The 16,517-nt window shown below is 57.3% G+C and overlaps 3 protein-coding genes across 3 annotated transcripts in view; 1 reads left to right on the plus strand and 2 right to left on the minus strand.

Annotated features, from left to right (window-relative positions):
• Window positions 1–453: 453 nt before the first annotated feature.
• On the plus strand, window positions 454–1,965 carry DLX2 (distal-less homeobox 2). The gene is made up of 3 exons (XM_058809856.1): window positions 454–778; window positions 977–1,164; window positions 1,437–1,965. Exons 1-3 carry the CDS (start codon window positions 454–456, stop codon window positions 1,749–1,751), a joined length of 828 nt encoding a protein of 275 aa, XP_058665839.1. The 3' UTR covers window positions 1,752–1,965.
• Window positions 1,966–10,222: 8,257 nt separating this feature from the next.
• On the minus strand, window positions 10,223–12,011 carry DLX1 (distal-less homeobox 1). The gene is made up of 3 exons (XM_058809794.1): window positions 11,577–12,011; window positions 10,863–11,062; window positions 10,223–10,511 (listed from the first exon to the last, which is right to left on the minus strand). Exons 1-3 carry the CDS (start codon window positions 11,887–11,889, stop codon window positions 10,257–10,259), a joined length of 768 nt encoding a protein of 255 aa, XP_058665777.1. The 5' UTR covers window positions 11,890–12,011; the 3' UTR covers window positions 10,223–10,256.
• Window positions 12,012–15,560: 3,549 nt separating this feature from the next.
• Window positions 15,561–16,517, minus strand: part of METAP1D (methionyl aminopeptidase type 1D, mitochondrial) — a 43,595-nt gene continuing 42,638 nt past the window's right edge. The window contains exons 9-10 of the mRNA XM_058809747.1: window positions 16,095–16,173; window positions 15,561–15,958 (exon numbers count right to left, since the gene is read on the minus strand). Coding sequence (XP_058665730.1) covers window positions 15,880–15,958; window positions 16,095–16,173 — 158 coding nt within the window. The 3' untranslated portion in view covers window positions 15,561–15,879. The remainder of the gene's footprint in view (window positions 15,959–16,094; window positions 16,174–16,517) is intronic.

Below are 16,517 nucleotides of genomic sequence, written 5' to 3' on the forward strand. Positions count from 1 at the left end.
ATCTTTCCCTGGGGTTGCCGGCCAGACGGGGGCACACACCAGAGACACAGCATGGCAGAAGCGGCCGGGCTGAGCCGCCCCGTCCAACCAGAGGTGCAGCAGCCTGAGCCCTACGACGGGGAAGGTCCCGGTCCCGGCGGCCCCGCGGCCGCTCGTCCCCACGCCCGGCGCCGCTCCCGTCCCGCACTCCGCGAGCCCGCGGGGCGCCGGCGCGGGCGGGCTCCCCATTGGCTGTTGCTAGGTGACGTACGCCGCGCCACGTGACCGGTGTTAAATGCCGTCCCGGCGGCGCGCGGCGCGCACAGTCCGTCCCGCTGGCGGCGGCGGGAGCGCGGCTGCACCGCCCCGGCGGAGCGCGGCGAGGCTCGCCATGGTGGCGCGGCTCTGACCGCCTGCCCCCGGTGGGGACGGCCGCGGGGCGGCGACCCGTGCCCCGGAGGGCGGGGGCGCGGGATGACGGGCGTGCTGGAGAGTCTGATGCCGGACATGCACACCAGCCAGATCTCCGCCGGCAGCTACCACCAGCACGGCGTCCTGCACAAGCCGCAGGAGTCCCCCACGCTGCCCGTCTCCACGGCCACCGACAGCAGCTACTACACCAACCAGCAGCACGGGGCAGCGGGCGGGCCGCCCTACGGCCCCGTGAGCTCCTACCCCTACGCGGGCGGCGGCACCGCCCCCTACTCTGCCAAGGCCGCCTACGACGTGGGTTACGGGGGCGCCTACGGCTCCTACGGGCCCTACGGCAGCAGGGCCTCCCCGGCCAACAATGACTCTGGTACGTCCGAGCCCCGCGAGGGGGACGGCTCGGTGAGCCTGGCGAGGCGGCGATCGGGGCTCTGGACACGGGGTGGGCCGGGAGAGCGCTCGCTCCCGGAGGGTCGCCCCGACGGGGAGGGCGGTGATGCCGAGCTGCGAGCAGGGCCCGAGGTGGCGGGGGCGCCTCGCCTCACTGGGGTTGCCGTTTCTGCCGCAGCAGAGAAGGAAGACTGCGAGCCGGAGATCAGGATCGTGAACGGGAAACCGAAGAAAGTGCGGAAGCCCCGGACCATCTACTCCAGCTTCCAGCTGGCGGCTCTGCAGCGGCGCTTCCAGAAAACCCAGTACCTCGCCCTGCCCGAGAGAGCGGAGCTGGCGGCCTCCCTCGGCCTCACCCAGACGCAGGTAAGGCCTTTCCGCCGCGGGGTCCCGGGCACGTCCCGCCCCGCCGGGGCCTGTCGCCCTCCGCGGAGTCGGGTGCGAGCGTGGGAGGAAGGCCGGCCCATGGCGCCTCGACGGCCCGCGGTGGGAGTGCAGGCGCGGCGGCAGCGCCGCTGAGGCAGCGCCGGGAGTGCTCGGGGCTGCGAAAGCTGCGCGTCCCTGCCCCGTCGCGGGCGGTCTGGGCGCCGGGAAGGCGCCGCAGAGGCAGCGGCCGCCTGACGCCCCTCTCCCCGCAGGTAAAGATCTGGTTTCAGAACCGCCGCTCCAAGTTCAAGAAGATGTGGAAAAGCGGAGAGATCCCAGCGGAGCCGCCTCCCCGCCGCAGTTCTTCGCCACCGTCTCCCTCCTCGCCCCCCGCCTGGGACTTCGCTCCGCACCCACGTACCGCGGGCGGCGCCGGCACCGCCAGCCCCAGCCCCGCCGCCGCCTTCCTCGGTAGTTACTCGTGGTACCCGCCGACCCCCGGCGGCCCGGCGCACCTGCCGGCGGCCGCTCCCCTCCCGCAGCCGGCGCAGCCTCCGCATCACCACGGCAGCGGCAACATCTTCTAGGCGCCGTAGTAGAGACTTGAGCCTGCGGGCCGCACCCGGCAGCCGCGGGGCACCGACGTGCAGCACTGGTGTTTTGGTGAAGCCTGGCTCCGGCCTCGGCCATCCCGACGGAGAGGAAACTGCTCCGCGCCTCGTCCCGTCCCGTTGCCGCCGCCGGCGGGGCCCGTGTGCATTCGGCCCCGTGGGGTCCTCCCTCCCGCCGTGAAAACAACCACGCTGCGAAACGAGTACTCACCTCCCTCCCTCCTCTCCGTCTATCTTCCTCCTCTTCCCCGGCATTTTCATCAAACCACCGGCGCAGAACTCTGGTTAACTTTACTTTTTATTTTTTTAAAGTTGACAGGTGCCTTTGCGGATAACCTCACGTTGATGCTGGGGATTAAAAGAATAAAACGATTAAAAAAAAAAGATAAATAATTTTTATATGTAGATTTAAAACAGAAGCCTCCCGTGTTTGAGGTATCCGTTTTAGCCGTGAACGAAACGGGGGCGGGGGCCGGCCGCAGGCGGCGGTGCCGGTGCGGCTCCCGCCCGTGCGCTGCCTCCGGGCTGGTTTCGTGCCCCGACGGGGCTTCCGCGCGTCGGGCGCCAGCCGCAGCCAGCTCTCCTCTCCAGCCCCCCCTCCACTCTTCCCCCGCCGGCGGCAACCGAGCCACTGACATGCCCCTGATCTCTTTGATGTCTAGCGTCGTGAAGAAAAAAAAAAGTATTTTTGGTTATTTATTATGGAAAACTTATACACTCATTAATGTTTCTTTTACAATAAGCAGAGAGTATTTAAATAAATTATTGTTTCCACGGTGCCCACGCTGAGTTTTTGGGGGATGGGGAAATTTGAGGGTGTCGATTCGGACCCGGGCGTTCGCAGGGAGGGAGAGCCGCGTCCCCTCCACCCCCTCCCCATTGTAACAGTTGCCGCAAGCCCGCAACTTCCCTCCTCCTTCCCCTCTTTCCCGTCTACAATAAAATCTCGCCCCTGACAGTGTTCTTGGCGAGGCTATGAATCACTCAGCGCTGCCTGCAGCAGCCCAGAGCCGCCCCCCTTCCCCCTCTCCCGCCTGCTGGCGCCAGCGACATTTCACCCGGGACAGACTGCTGCCGTCTCACAGCTTCCCGTGGCTGTCCGGAGGGCTTTGGGGCAGAGCCGTGCCCGGGATTCGCCGTGCCCGGAGCCGCACCTCGGGCGCAGCCCCGACCCAGAGGCATTTCGCCTTGCCCTTCCGGCAATGGCAACCAGGCCGGTAACCTGCACGGGATCTTTGCTAAGGCCAGAGCTGGTGGCTGCCCCAAGCCCCTCTGGGGTACTTCGAGGGCTGGAGGCGCCGACTGCTCTCTCTCTGAGATGTACCCCTTGTACCTCTCTCTCTGAGATGTACCTCAAGATGTTCCCCTTTGGGATGCAGCCCTTCAGCTTCATCCCGCCTAGCCGAAATCCTCTGGGATGTGCCTCGTAAGGGCAGCATCCCTCTAGGCTGAACCCTTTCCAGGCAGCACCCCGTCCAAGTTGCAGCTTCATGGGATGCATCCTTCGAGGGCTGGACCCCTCTGGAACGCTCCCTTGCACCCCTCTGAGCTGAACCTCACTTTGATGGCCTTTGCTGCACCCTTTGGGGCCGCCCCACTCGGGATGTCCCCTCCCGGCTGTGCCCCCCAAGCTGTAACTCTGAGGGCACACCCCTATGGGCTGCACCCCTGGAGGCGCTGCTGCTGGAGGTGCAAAAGCGGCGGAAGGAAGGGATCACTGGCCTCCATTACCACGAGGACCCCGCCATTCTTGGAGGGGACACGGAGAGAGAGAGCCGTGATGAAGATCCCATTGCAGACAAGAAGGCTCAGGCCAGCTTGCCCGGGGTCGGGAATGGCCAGCCTGGCCGAGGCTCTTCCTTGGCATGGGGAGCTCGGGCGGGGCCGGGGAAGGCGGAGGGGGGCGGCCTCACAAGGAGACACTTCGGGAGGAAGGGGGAAAGAAGGGGGAAAAGAGGGAGGGGGAAAGAAGGGGGGAAAGCGGGAGGGCAGATTGCTTCTGAGAGCTTGGGGAAAGCTTGGGGGCAAGGGGAGGCGGGGGTCGAAGGAGGAATGAAGAAAAGCGAAGAATGACGGGGAGATATTGGAAGAGGAGAGTCGGGTGCAAAGAAAGCGAGAGGAGGGAGTGGGAGAGACAAAGGGGAAAGAGGATCTGCCCTCCAGTGCCGACTCTGACCGGGCGGCGAGGATGGGGACAAGAGTCCAGAACCGTCCCAAGAAACAGCGGGGCCGACTCATCCCGTATCCTTCCCCTCCTCCACCCTCCTGCCGGCCGCGGGCCACTGGTGGCAGTGGCCTCAGTCGCCCGCTCGGACCGGGGAGAAGAAACTTCCGCGCTGGCGGACGGCGAAGCGCCGGGGCGGCGAGCCCGGAGCGGGGCGGCAGCGCGGCGAGCAGCACCGTGGAGCCCCGCGGCCCCGTGGTCCCGCAGGAGCTGTGCTCCCGGCAGCGCGGTGTTCCCGCGGGCTACGGCTGGGGGGGGGGGGGGGGGGGGACGGGGAGAAAAGTGGGATACACGCCACTGGCAGGTGACAAGTTTTGCTAAATCAGTCGTCTGGGATGCACGAGGAAGCCGTGGGCGCCGGCCACGATCGGGACGGATGATTCCCGTTCCCTCCCTGTCCCCCACCGCTTCCACAGGCGCTTCTCGCAGTTAAATAAAGTTCCCCCCAAACATCTGCGCCCCGGTCTCTCCTGGCCCGGTGTCTCCAGTCCGAGGTAGCATTGCGGTGCGGGGTGTTGCTCGGTTCCGTGGGGTCTGGCAGGATGCCGACAGCTACGTGGCGTCCCTGGGACAGGGACCTACCCAACGGGGGAACGCTACCAGCGGTAGGGGAGCAGAGCACACCACACCCAGTACGGGAGCCTCCGCGCTTTCTTTCTGTTATTTAGTAATTTTTTATTTATTTATTACTATTTATTTGCTCTCTGCTGGTACAGTCCTCTCTGGGCTGTCCGCACCCAGTGTATGCGATAGGGTTTTTCGTCCCCGTATCCCCCAGAGCCCTCCCAGGGTCCGTATCTCCCCCGCTGTTCGCATCCCAGATGCGGCTCACACCGTGCGGGAGTCGGCGACGGCGGCGGATGCAGCAGCGCGGTGCCGCTCCCGCACGCCCCGCAGATGCACACGTATAGAGATATGCGTCTGTTTGTAACCTGTTTTCTCCTGCTCTTTTCCCGTCCGATGGGACGGGGCAGGCACCGCTGAGAACCGCGATCCCCCTCACAAGTTGCACGGGGACCGGCCTCCCGGAGCCGGCCAAAGCCGCAGGGAGCAGGATAACCGGGGGGCGAGAGATGCCCCGGCCCCCGCAGCCCTCCGGGAAGGGCCGCTGAGCGGGGGAGGGGGCCTGCTGGGGGTTCTGAGACCATTCTACCCCACGTCCCAGCGCCGAGGTTCCCCCTGCCGCCCCTCGCCGGGCCTGGTCCCGGCTCCGGGCCGGGGGAGAGGCTGAGCGGGGCCGGTCCCGGGGGGCGACCGGGGTAAGTGACGGTTCCGCCACCAGCCTGGTCCGGGAGGGCGGCACGGCAGCCGCCCGGCCGAGGGGGCACCCTCTGCCCCCCCGGAGCACGGGCGGGGCCGGCCGGGCTTGTACCGTGGGGAGGCAATTTACTCATTTGCCCGGTGAAAAGAGAAAGCACGAGAAATTCAATTAAAGCGGCTCTGGCAAAAGGAGTTATTTGAGGCATGAATGTCTCCCCTAAAGCTGCAGCAATCATGTGGCATTAGACACTTCCGGAATCCTATAGCCAACTTGAAAAATCCCAGACCCCTTTTTTCCCTAATTTTTGCTCTGATCTGTAATTTTATCCACATTTGCACTAGTTTGAGCATTCTGGCTCTCCCATCTGAAAGCCTGCAATTACTATATAATTCTTCGCAATTTCACATGTCCTAATATGGACTGTAATTTTTGCGCAAGACAATTTCCTGCTATTTCAAGCATCAACATTGTCAAAGTTGTATGTACATAATAAATGGGAATATCAATGCATAGTTTTTAGCATAACATCTTGACTCCTCGATAATTATATCCGTTCGGAGCCTACGCAGAATTAGCCTGAATTGCATGGTAACTGCTGCTGCTTTAAAATTTTTAAAAATTACTCATAATTTTCCCAAAGATTACCAAGATCTCGAGTGCACAATGTCATCAGCGTAATGAAGAGTAAACATTTATGCTAATAATCTGCAATTTTTTTCATCAGCTATAAAGACAGAGGCTATATAGCAGAAAATTTCAGTCATATTCTGCAAGAGCAGAGCTGCAAAAAGGCTGCTGCGCTCAGAGGCATGTGCATCTCTGGGGGATCTCAATCCACATTTGCACTCTCAGGATATTATTATTGTGCTCGGCTTCATTTTTTTTTTTTTTTTCGCTTTCTTTCTCCCTCCCCGATCCTCTCCCTCTCTCTCACACTCTCTCGTTCTTCTAACTTTCGTAGCAAAAAGCCGCGTTCGGTCCTTTGGTTTGTTGTAAAGCAAAGACTTGTGCCCAGAGCCTCAGGGACTGAGGCGGAAGGTAAGGGCGGCGACACAGGCTCCTTTCTCGCGGGGGTAGGTGAGTGTGCGGGGCGCGGGCCGGGAGAGGGGGGGGAATTACCGGCGGCGGCTCTGCCGACCCAGTCTCCCCGCAAACTGCCCGCCGGCGGCACCGGGGCGAGGAAGGGAGCGGGGCGGCGGGCCGGGCGACGGGGATGCCGCTCGGCCGAGCCGAGCCGAGCCGTGCCGGGGCGCCCCGCGGGCCGAGCCGGGCGCAGCGCGGAGCCCAGCGCGGGCACAGCGGCGCGGGGCACTCGCCGCCCGGGACTGCCGGGGGCTGCCGGCGCCCGCGGGCGCTCGTTCTCGGCCGTGGTTTCGTGGTGTGCGTGTGTCGGTCCCTTGCGAAGGGGAGCGTTACTGCCCTGTCCCGAGCCGGGAGGCGGGCGGGAAAGGCGCCGGTGCGGAGGGGAACATGGCACTTTTTCACTGGCATGAGAGTGGCGGTGGCGGCAGGAGCGGGGTTAGGAGGGCGGCAGCGGGGAGAGCGGAGCGGGCGGCGGCGGGGATTTCTTATCCCCCTCTGTCAAACGAAGGGAGCAAATTCCCAATGCAAACGGGCTTGGGCTCTGATATTTGATTTTTTTTCTAGTTTCAGGGGCCGCTCTGTGCTCTGCAATTAGATTGACACATGTACAACATCCCCAGCTATTCAAGGGGGTTCGCAGGGACACTCCAAGGGGATTTTTTTTCCCCTTTTTCTTTTTGGGTGGAAGATATTAAAGAGGTATCTGTTGTTTGGCAATTTTGCTAAGTCTGTCTTCATTACTTCAACATTGTGCATTTGCTAATTTGGAAGCCCCTTCCTATTGACAGCTCTGCTCCATACACCTGCAAGCAATTTGCAGAGCTCCAATATAGGAGAATTGCAGAGATGGCAGCTCGCACCTATTTTATTTTTTTTTCTTCGCTTTTCTCAATGCACAGCAAATTTGGCTTTCAGTGCGTTATCTCTTTTGTTAATGCAAAAAGATTCCCTGGGCGAAAAAATTGCTCATAATTACCAGAGAGATGGGGAAACTGCATTAGAATAAATAAACCTGAAATTACTGTAATTATGTTGTGTTTGATGGGCTCGGCTTGTAATCAAGAAGAGAATACAGTGAAATGATGCTGACCCTCTTGGGTTTGCAGCTGTACGCGCACTTTGGGGTCTTTTTTTGCAGAAAAGAGTCATTTTGATCATCATTAAGCTGTGTGTAACCTATTTCAGAAGTGTTTGAAAATGAGGGGCACTTTTTTTTTTCCCCAACAAGGAAAAATATATCCCAAAATTACATTTTGCCATTTACGGCACATCCATAAGGTTGTATTTGCCGGGTGACAATTGGTAAAGGTATAATATTCGGAATCAGAGCTTAATCATTGTAATGAGGTATTGTTTCAATATAAGCACCTTTGGATTATTCATAGTTTAATTAATATCCTCATTATGAAAATCTTCGAATCAGATATTTGATGAACTACTTGTCAGCAACAAGGCAGAATTAATTAGGCCTGTATTGAGATTAACATTTTCAAATGTACAATTATAATAGCCTCTGACTCAAGACCACCTCGCTGAGAGAAAACTGATAATTTCTCTATTTGAACTGTTAGCAAGACATTATTGAATTAGGAGAAGCTGATATATCTTTAAAGCCCTCCGAGCTGCTTGACCACCCCTCTTTGGCCCGGTCGGAGGCGTTTGGTCACCGGCAGAGCCGCCGCGGGAGCTGTGTGGCTCCCGGGGCGCTGCCGCGGAGCCCTCCGGCTCGCTCGGCACTTCGGGCCGCTCGGGACCAGGCTCGGGCCGCGGCACTGCGGGAAACGCGGGGCGTTTGCCGTGTGCGATCCCGCGCCCCGCGGGCCGCCGCGCCGCCTGTGCGCTGGGGAGGATGCTGCACCGCCGCGCCCCGGGCACTGGGCGCGTACCTCGGGCCGAGTGAGCGCGGCCCCCGCGGGGCTGCACGGCCGATCCCCCGCGCAGGGACGCGCACGGACAGCCGGCCGAGCCCAGCAGCTGCCGGCTGCTCCGCTCTGCAGCGCTTTATCCACCCCAGCAATAGCCACCGGTTGTGCCGGCGCTGCGCCAGCCCGGGAGCGGGCACGGCTCAGTCCGGGGCGGGATGACCGCGGCGGTACCGGCACGGCTTCGCCTCCCGGGGAACGCCTGGGCAGGCAGCCGGCTCGGCTGTTGGGACGGGGGCCGGGGCTCTCCCGGCTTGAGCGCATCCCCTTCCCGTCCCAGCAGCTGAGCCCGGTTCCCCCCGGCTCCGAGCGGCCCCTCCGCCGAGGGTCCCCCGATTAACCATCGGAGTTAGGCTGCCGCCGCCTAGCTGGGCCCGGCTGGGCGCACGGGGACAGGCTGCCCTGTCCGGGCCGCGTCGCTTCTCCGTCTCGCCTCCCGGTCACGGCCACCGCCGTCCCGCCGCGGAGCGCGTAGCCCGGCCCGGACCCCGCTGTCGGCCGCGCTACGGGACAGGGAGCATGCGTGTCGCTTTTTCCAAACCATAATTTTACTGTCTCAAAGAAACTTTATAACTTATGTACAAAGATTTGTGTGGGTTTTTTTCCATTTTCTCCCCCAGATACAAAGCAATAAGTTAACATTCTCAATATAAAACTAAACTTTGACATATAGAACACTAAACACAGCCGAGCTCAGTTTATCACATTTTCCGAATTTCACAAGTAAAATGTCAAGATCTCAGTACACAAAGCATCATGTTTTACAGCCACACGAAACAGAACAGAAATAATAATTATAATTATAATAATAATTAAAAAAGGCTAAATTTGTGCAACATGTTTACAGAACAATAATAATAATAATTAAGAATAAAATATGTACAGCGAGTAGCTCCTGCACGTCGATTTGTGCATTTCACCTTCGGGCCGGCTTTGCGCGGGGAGGCCGCGCCGGGACTGCGCGGGTGTGCCCGCCTGCCCGCCCTCCCGGTGGGTCCCCCCCGCCGCCCTCCGGGCTCTCGTTCCGTCCTCTGCGCCTTGCTTCACCTCAGCAAAGCGCCGGCAGCTGCTGCAATTCCACTTCAGAGTACCAAACAATGTGCATTTATTTCCTTTGTTAAATACTCGAGAAATGCAAATCATTCGGACCAAAACTTTCCACAGCAGCGAAGTATAAAAGTTACTGTAAAAGTTAAAATCGCATCCTTCCCTCGCGGTGATTTATTCGGGGAGAGGGGGGGGAACGGGACGACGGACCGTCTGTGGTTTTGTTTAAACTGTGCGTCCAAGCAGTACACTCAGCAAGCTGAGTTTGTTTCTAGCACTCTCATAGTGGTAATTTAAATCAATAAATAAACCCCCTATCTTCCCCTTTTAACAACAACAAAAAAATATACAGATGGATAGTGAAAGGTACAGAAAATGTCGCGGGAACGAAGCTCTGGTAAATTGTACAGCTTCCTTCCCCCTTGCAATTTAAGAAACGGTCAGATCGGAGTAGTAAATAAATGACCTACATTTCAACAGACACAGACAGACAGACAGGACAGAGGAGAGGGCTTCCCCGCCCCCCAGACATCTTTTTCTGATTGTCCCACAAAGCCGCGGCCGGCGCTCGCTCTGCTCCCAGGCTGTTGTGCGGTGCTCGGGGCCGCTCCGTCAGCTGTCAGCGGTGGGAACCGGCCCGCATCACATCTGTGCTCTCCTGCACCGAGCTACCGTGCAGCGTCCTAATGGCTGGATGGGCAAGAGACCTCCTGTTTGTTTGTTTGCTCCGGTTTCTTTTCTTTTCTTTTTTTTTTTTTTTTTAATTCTCTCTCTCTTTCCCCCTCTTTTTTTTTTTTTTATTTCTTTTTATTTTACTTAGTTTTTTGTTTTGTTTTGGTTTGGTTTGGTTTGGTTTTTTGTATGTTTTTTTTTTTTTTTCCTGTAACAATTTTAATTATTTTCGGGACCGATGGTGCTTGCATTAGGGGAAAACGTATATATAATCACATCAGTTGCGGCTGCTGCATAGCTTCTTGGTGGGCCGAAGGGTACCACGACGTGTAGCTGGGGATGTAGGTGCCCGGGGTCCCCGACGAGGCCTTACCGGAGGCGGAGGTGGTGTTCCACACTGGAGGCACGGGTGGCGAGCTGCCCGAGAGAGCCCTGCCGTTGGTCAAGGCGCTGCTCTCCAGGGCGGCCCCTCCTTGCTTCATCAGCTTCTTGAATTTGGAACGCTTGTTCTGAAACCAAATCTTCACCTGCAAAGGGGAACGGAGCAGGGTTCAGCATCCCTCGGTACGGTCCAGCATCCCTCCATCCCTCCCAGGGCACGACGGACCCCCGCACCCGGCGGCCCCCCAGCTTCTCTCCTTCATTCCCCCCGCGACTGCTGTGTTATTTTGTGACTCCAAGGCACCCAGCAGGAGCCCCTGGGCCCTCTCCAGCGGGCTCTGCGGAGGCTTCCCCAGCACCGGGAGCGCCCCGCGGCGGGACGGCTGTCGCCCCGGGCCCCGCTGCCCACGGCTGTGACCCGTGCGCCTTACGCGCGTGGTCTCCCACACCGACGGTGGGGACACGGAGGGGACACGGGAGAGGGGCCGGAGCTGTACCTGGGTCTGGGTGAGTCCAAGAGATGCTGCGAGCTCGGCTCTTTCGGGGAGAGCCAGGTACTGAGTCTGCTGGAACCTCCTGTTCAAAGCCTGTAGCTGCAAACTGGAGTAAATAGTCCTGGGTTTGCGGATTTTTTTCCCTTTCCCGTTAAAGCGAACTTCCCCTCCTTCTACCACAGTGCTTTTCTCCGATTCGGCCCCTACAAACAACAAACGACGCAGAATAAATAATAATAATAGCAGCAATAGCAATAATAGCAGTAACAGTAATAGCAGCAGAAGCAGCAGCAGTAACAATAACAACAGCAACATCGACAATAACAATAATGAGAAGGAAGAAAAGTGAAGCTCGAGTAACGCTAACAAAGGCTCCGGGCGATTATGGCAGCCCAGGCTTCTTCCCAGCGAAAGTTTGCTATTTTTACAGGCTGCAGTTTAGGTTTAATTACCCTTAATTGCATACATTGTTTATAGCGCTACGCAATAAATAATTACGAAGACTAATACGTGCACATCTGGGTTGGTTTCTTTTCCAGCCAAGCATTGTGCCCTCTGTGTATTGGTCCTCTGTGATTCTCAGCCTCTCTTGACTAATATTTTGTAATTTAATTTAATTTTTTTCCCCGATAGATTTTTTTTTTTAATACAACACCCTCCCTCCCGCCTTGCCTTCCCTCCTCCCCTCCCCCCCTCCCCAAAGCCGAGTGCACCTACCTGTCTCCTCTAACCGGGTCTGAGTCAGGCTGGAGCTGTTGGGGTAGGACTGCACTGAACTGATGTAGGGGTTGGTCGAGTGGCTGCTGACCGAGTTCACATAGGGGTAGCCCAGCGGTCGGGAGAAGGACGAAGCTGTGCTGTACGAGCTGTCAGGCTGAGAGTGGCCCGCGGAGTGTAAACAGTGCATGGAATAGTGTCCGTGGGACATGGGAGAAGGAGACATTTGCTGGCTGGGCGGCCCAAACTCCATAAAAACAGCCTTCCCTGAGACGGGGCTATTTAGACTCTCTGGCATGGTAGTCATGGTCATTTCTTGTCGCTTGGTCTGTGTGTGTGTTCTCTCTTCAGCTTGCCTTTTTGGGGTCTGTTGTGTTTCTCAGGACAGGAAAGAACCCAATTTAAGCGAAACAGGGTTTTTCACTTTCCATTCATAAGAAAATGGAGTTTGTCTCTTTGAAAAGTCTAAGCATGATGCTGTAGATCTACACAAACTCGCCTAAAAGCTTTGACTCAGCCAAGTCTATGAATATTCATGAGACGGCGGAGCTGATTGGTCCGCCGTCTTGCATAATCGCTTCGGATTGGTCCGAGGCGCTCGGGGCTCGCCCGGACCCCGGTGAGCGCGGAGAGCCGGGCTGGCAGCGCCGCGCTTGCCCGAGCGCCGGCGGCGGCCGCACGCCCGCCCCGCTCCCGACCAGCCCCGGCGCGGAGCCGCCCAGGAGCCCTCTCCCATCGCAGGCCGCCCGCTCCCGCCGCCGATCCGGACTTCGGCGGAAGGCACCGCAACCCCCTCCGCCCTTGTCCGCCCCTCGCCGGGAAGGCGGTGCGGAGGGGGCAGCAGCCGCGCTCCGCCGGGCTGGGCGGGCCGCGGGGGTTCCTGCAGCTGCCGCCCCGCTCCGGCAGACGCGGCGGGGCCCGCGGACAAAGCGAGCGGCCCCCGCCCGCCAGGCCCCGCGGGCGAGCAGCGGCTCTCGGCCCCGGCCCGCTGGTCCCAGCGCCGCCCGCACCTCCGGATCGCGCTACCCGGCTCCTGCCGCCGCTGCTGTAAAGGGGAAAAAGCGATCCAACCAAACAAAGTCCCCCTGAAAGGGCCCAACGGCGCATTTGAGCTCAAAATGAAAACTTCCGCGTGCGTGAGCGGTAAATGAGGTGGGACTTAGGAGATCCTCCCCAGAAAGCTCACGATGAATCCGAAATTACTTTGCTAGATAATTAGAAAGTGTTGATAATTATTTCTTTCATAATTCTGCGGTGTGACTGTAACAGGAAAATGATCTTGTGAAAGTTCACACGTGCAGATGTATTAGTTACTGATTCATTTGATTAAATGCTAGTCTCAAGTGCTCTGATCCACAGCTGAAGGCGGCCCCATTAGCATAACACTGATGTTTAATTTTCATACGCATAATTAGCCATATATTTAACACTAATAGCAACATGCAGCCTTCCAGCATTAAACAGCCTGGGATTTGATCTGGCCTGGGCTGAACTTTCCCGGTTACACCTAGGCTGTCTAGGGTGCGCAGTTATCACTGCACTACATCTATGTAATCAAACACATTTTGGCAAAGGGAGAACGCCAATAAAAATGAACATTCAAAACAAATCGCAGCGTTGATGTCGTTAGAGGTACTAGCGCCGGCAGCGGGGCTTGGGCACCCCCGGCAGAGCCCGCGTAGTGTTCAGGATCCTTCGGACAGCGCGGCCTTTGAAGCAGCCGGCCCCTAACTGTGCAAAGCTGGCACAACCGAGCCCCTCTGCTCCCTTTTTTTTTTTTTTTTTTTGTTTTCTCCTTTCATTAGTGGCTCTGTCGGTTTTAATTGCCCGTTTCCTAACGACGCTTTTACCTCCTTCCCCCCCCCCGCCCCCCTTTTTTTTTCTCAATGTTTTGGGTTTTGTTTTTTTTTCTTTCTTTGCTCGCAATGCGCGAAGTTCATTCTCACTAACTCTCCGAGGCTTGGCGCAGAAGGGGCAGTGACGGTGTTTCCGCACGCACACGGTACCCCCGCCAGCCAGCTCTGCCCCTCTGGCCATGGAAGTGACCACCCGAGGCGGGTCAGCGAGCTTGACCGAGCAGGCAACAGGGCGCCCGGGCAGCTCCGGCACCTTCGCCGGCCTCAGCCTGACAACTGCAGAGGGGAGGCCGCTCCGCGTCCGCCGGGACTGCGGTCTTCTGCTCCGCTCGGCCGGACACGGGCAGTCCCGGGGCGAACCACAGTCCCTCCAACCCCGCCAAAGCCCCGCGGACAGGTCGGTGAGGCTCCGCTCGCCCCCGTCCTGCAGAGCAGGGCCCCCGCCCCTCCGCGGTCCCGGTCAGCGCGGCCTCGGCGGGCGCGGAGGGGCCGCGGCCACGGGACGTCCCGACCCCGCGGGAGCGACTGCCACGTCGGGACTCTCATGGTGCTGGCCCGGCAACACCTTCTGCATGATGGGCTTGTGCTGGCTGTCCCCGAACAGCCGACACATCTCTCCAGTCTCGTTCGTAATTAGGATTAAAAAGGTGCGCTATCAATGCCTCCGTCTGGCCGCCAGCGCTCCGCCGCGGAGTAAAACTCGCAGTCCCGCCAGAGTTACCGGCGGGACTTCAGGGCGCACTGATTACCAGGAGCTGCCGACAGCCCCCCCCACGGCGGGCTGCGGGGTTTCCCCGCTCCCGGTCGCCCCGTTCCCGCCTCATCCCACGCCGCGGTAAGAGCAGGACAGGAGGCAAAGGGCAGACGATGGGTGAGGAACATGGCACCTGCGGTGCTATCCAGGGGCTCCCGGCGTGGCCAAAATCCACGGGAGGCACCTCTGCTGCGCCTCCGGGACGCACCGGACAGCCTGCTGCCCCCAGTGCCCCTCAGAAGGGGCAGCGCGGCTGGGCGATGGAACGTAAGGGAACAAAACACATGCCCCTCCAGGCAATGACGACTGTCCTTCACAATGTTTAATCTCTGCGTATTTGTAAACTTGGCTGCATCGTTTGTTTTGCAGGTTTTATGGCCTTCCAAGCTCCTCTCGGGAGGATGAAGCTGAGTGGCTGCCCCGCGGTGCTAGCCGTATTCAGGGAGGGGGGTCCCTGCTTTTTGAAAAGCTGCTGTTAGAAACTATTAGAGCTGAGAGCTCACTGTACCTGAATGAAAGCAAACAGCAGAGTAAAGCTGTAATAAAGCAGCTTACTTCTGCCCAGGACCACTGAGGGAGCCAGTGCTGAGCCACTCTGGTTGCCTGAATGTGCAACTGGCCAGCCCTCAGCATGCGACCCCATCTGCCTGCAATGAGGGCCAAGTCACTTGTACCAAACAGCACCGCTGTTGCCGTGGGCCTGGGGAAATTCTGGAAGTCCTTTAATTATCTCCAAGGCTACTCCACGTTTCACAGGCCCAGGTCCTGCTCTGGTAGCCTCCAAATACCAGTGCCAGACTTGTTTGATCCCGCAGGGCGGTCAGCAAGTGGCTAAATTGCAAATCAAGCCCTGCACACCCGGCAGGCCTAGGACAGGACTGCAGAGAGCACAGGGCTGAGTGAGACCGCAGCTCGTGAGGTCCATCGGTTCCAAACTCTGGGCAGGAGTCAGGACTCATCTTCCAGACTGCAAACTCCTCTGCCTCCATAAAATGCTTAAATTGTAGAGTGCCTCTCCCTTAACTAACATGGGCACCACAGAGCAGTGATTACCCCAAACTGGCTAATTTTTCAAGCAGGGCAATTATTGATCCCCAGAGAGGTGTGCTTTGCATCTCATTTTTAATCACTTTTTGTGCTGTGTAAAAAGAGGCAAGAAGCAGGGGATTGCTGCTGGGAATGATGCTGGGGAGAGTCTGTTCCCTCTGCCTGACACTCTCAGGAAACTTTTTTCCATCCTAGTAGAAGTTACAGCCTGAGAAACAGCACTGTGTTAATCTCAATGAAGACAAATTGACTCCATACCTCAGCTGTAAAGGGAAAATGCTATGTTTCTTTGTCCTCTCAACTGCCTAAAGACTGTATAATCTGATATATCCATTTGCCCCACATAGGATTTGGAAGAGAGGGGCCCCACTTTCTGCACCTAACCCCAAATAACCCAAACCCTTTCCACTTGCATACTATGCTTGGCTGCTCCAAGGGTCACAAAATACCTAAAGACTTTTATTAAATACTCACCAGGTAATACACAGAAATGTCGAGAGCCAACACCTCAAATTGCTTTTTCTGTCCCCTGGAGTGACTTATGCAACAGTCATTTCCCTCAGAAATTACAGAAACCTCTTCCCTGTCCCGAGTGAAACTTGAAATCCCAGAAGTACAGCAAGTCTCTCCACTCCTTGCTCCATCTTTAGGCTTCTTCCACCAGTTTAGTGAGGATTTCTGCTCCCTCTGAGGTAATCACCAGGGTATGCTCAAATTGTGCCGATCTGAAATTCACATTTAGTAGTTATGAGGGGGAATACACATTCACCATGCCTGGAAAATCATCTCTTTGGGTTTTTTGGGCTGGCAGTGATGAGTTCCATGTCTTAAGAAATACAAAAAAAAAATAAAATCAGGCACCTTTTATTGTCTACAGAAATCGCAGTCCATTTGTCCTCCAGAATCTTAAATTCAGGGGATCCTTCCATTATTATTGGCTCTGTATCAAGAAAAACAAAATGTATTCTAAAGTTAGTTGCACTCCTGTGTGGATTATGAAACAATCAAGAACAGGAGGTATCTCAGCAGGTAGCTCCCCATCCACACAGGTCCCATCTCCCTGGGCTGGCATTCTCTTGATAGACTAAAATGTGAACTAAAAAGGAAGACAAAATAGCAAGGTAGGAAGTTGCCCATTCCTCTTTTGTAAAAACATGGAATTTTAATCAAGCTTTAATTAAGACCGTGTGGATAATAACCAAAGCACCAACCACATTTATAAACAACAGATAGTTTTAAATATTTGAATTTTTTAAACAGGCTTAAAATGTTCATTAAATCAGC

The sequence above is a fragment of the Ammospiza caudacuta genome, chromosome 8, assembly GCF_027887145.1.
Source record: "Ammospiza caudacuta isolate bAmmCau1 chromosome 8, bAmmCau1.pri, whole genome shotgun sequence".
NCBI lineage: Eukaryota > Metazoa > Chordata > Aves > Passeriformes > Passerellidae > Ammospiza > Ammospiza caudacuta.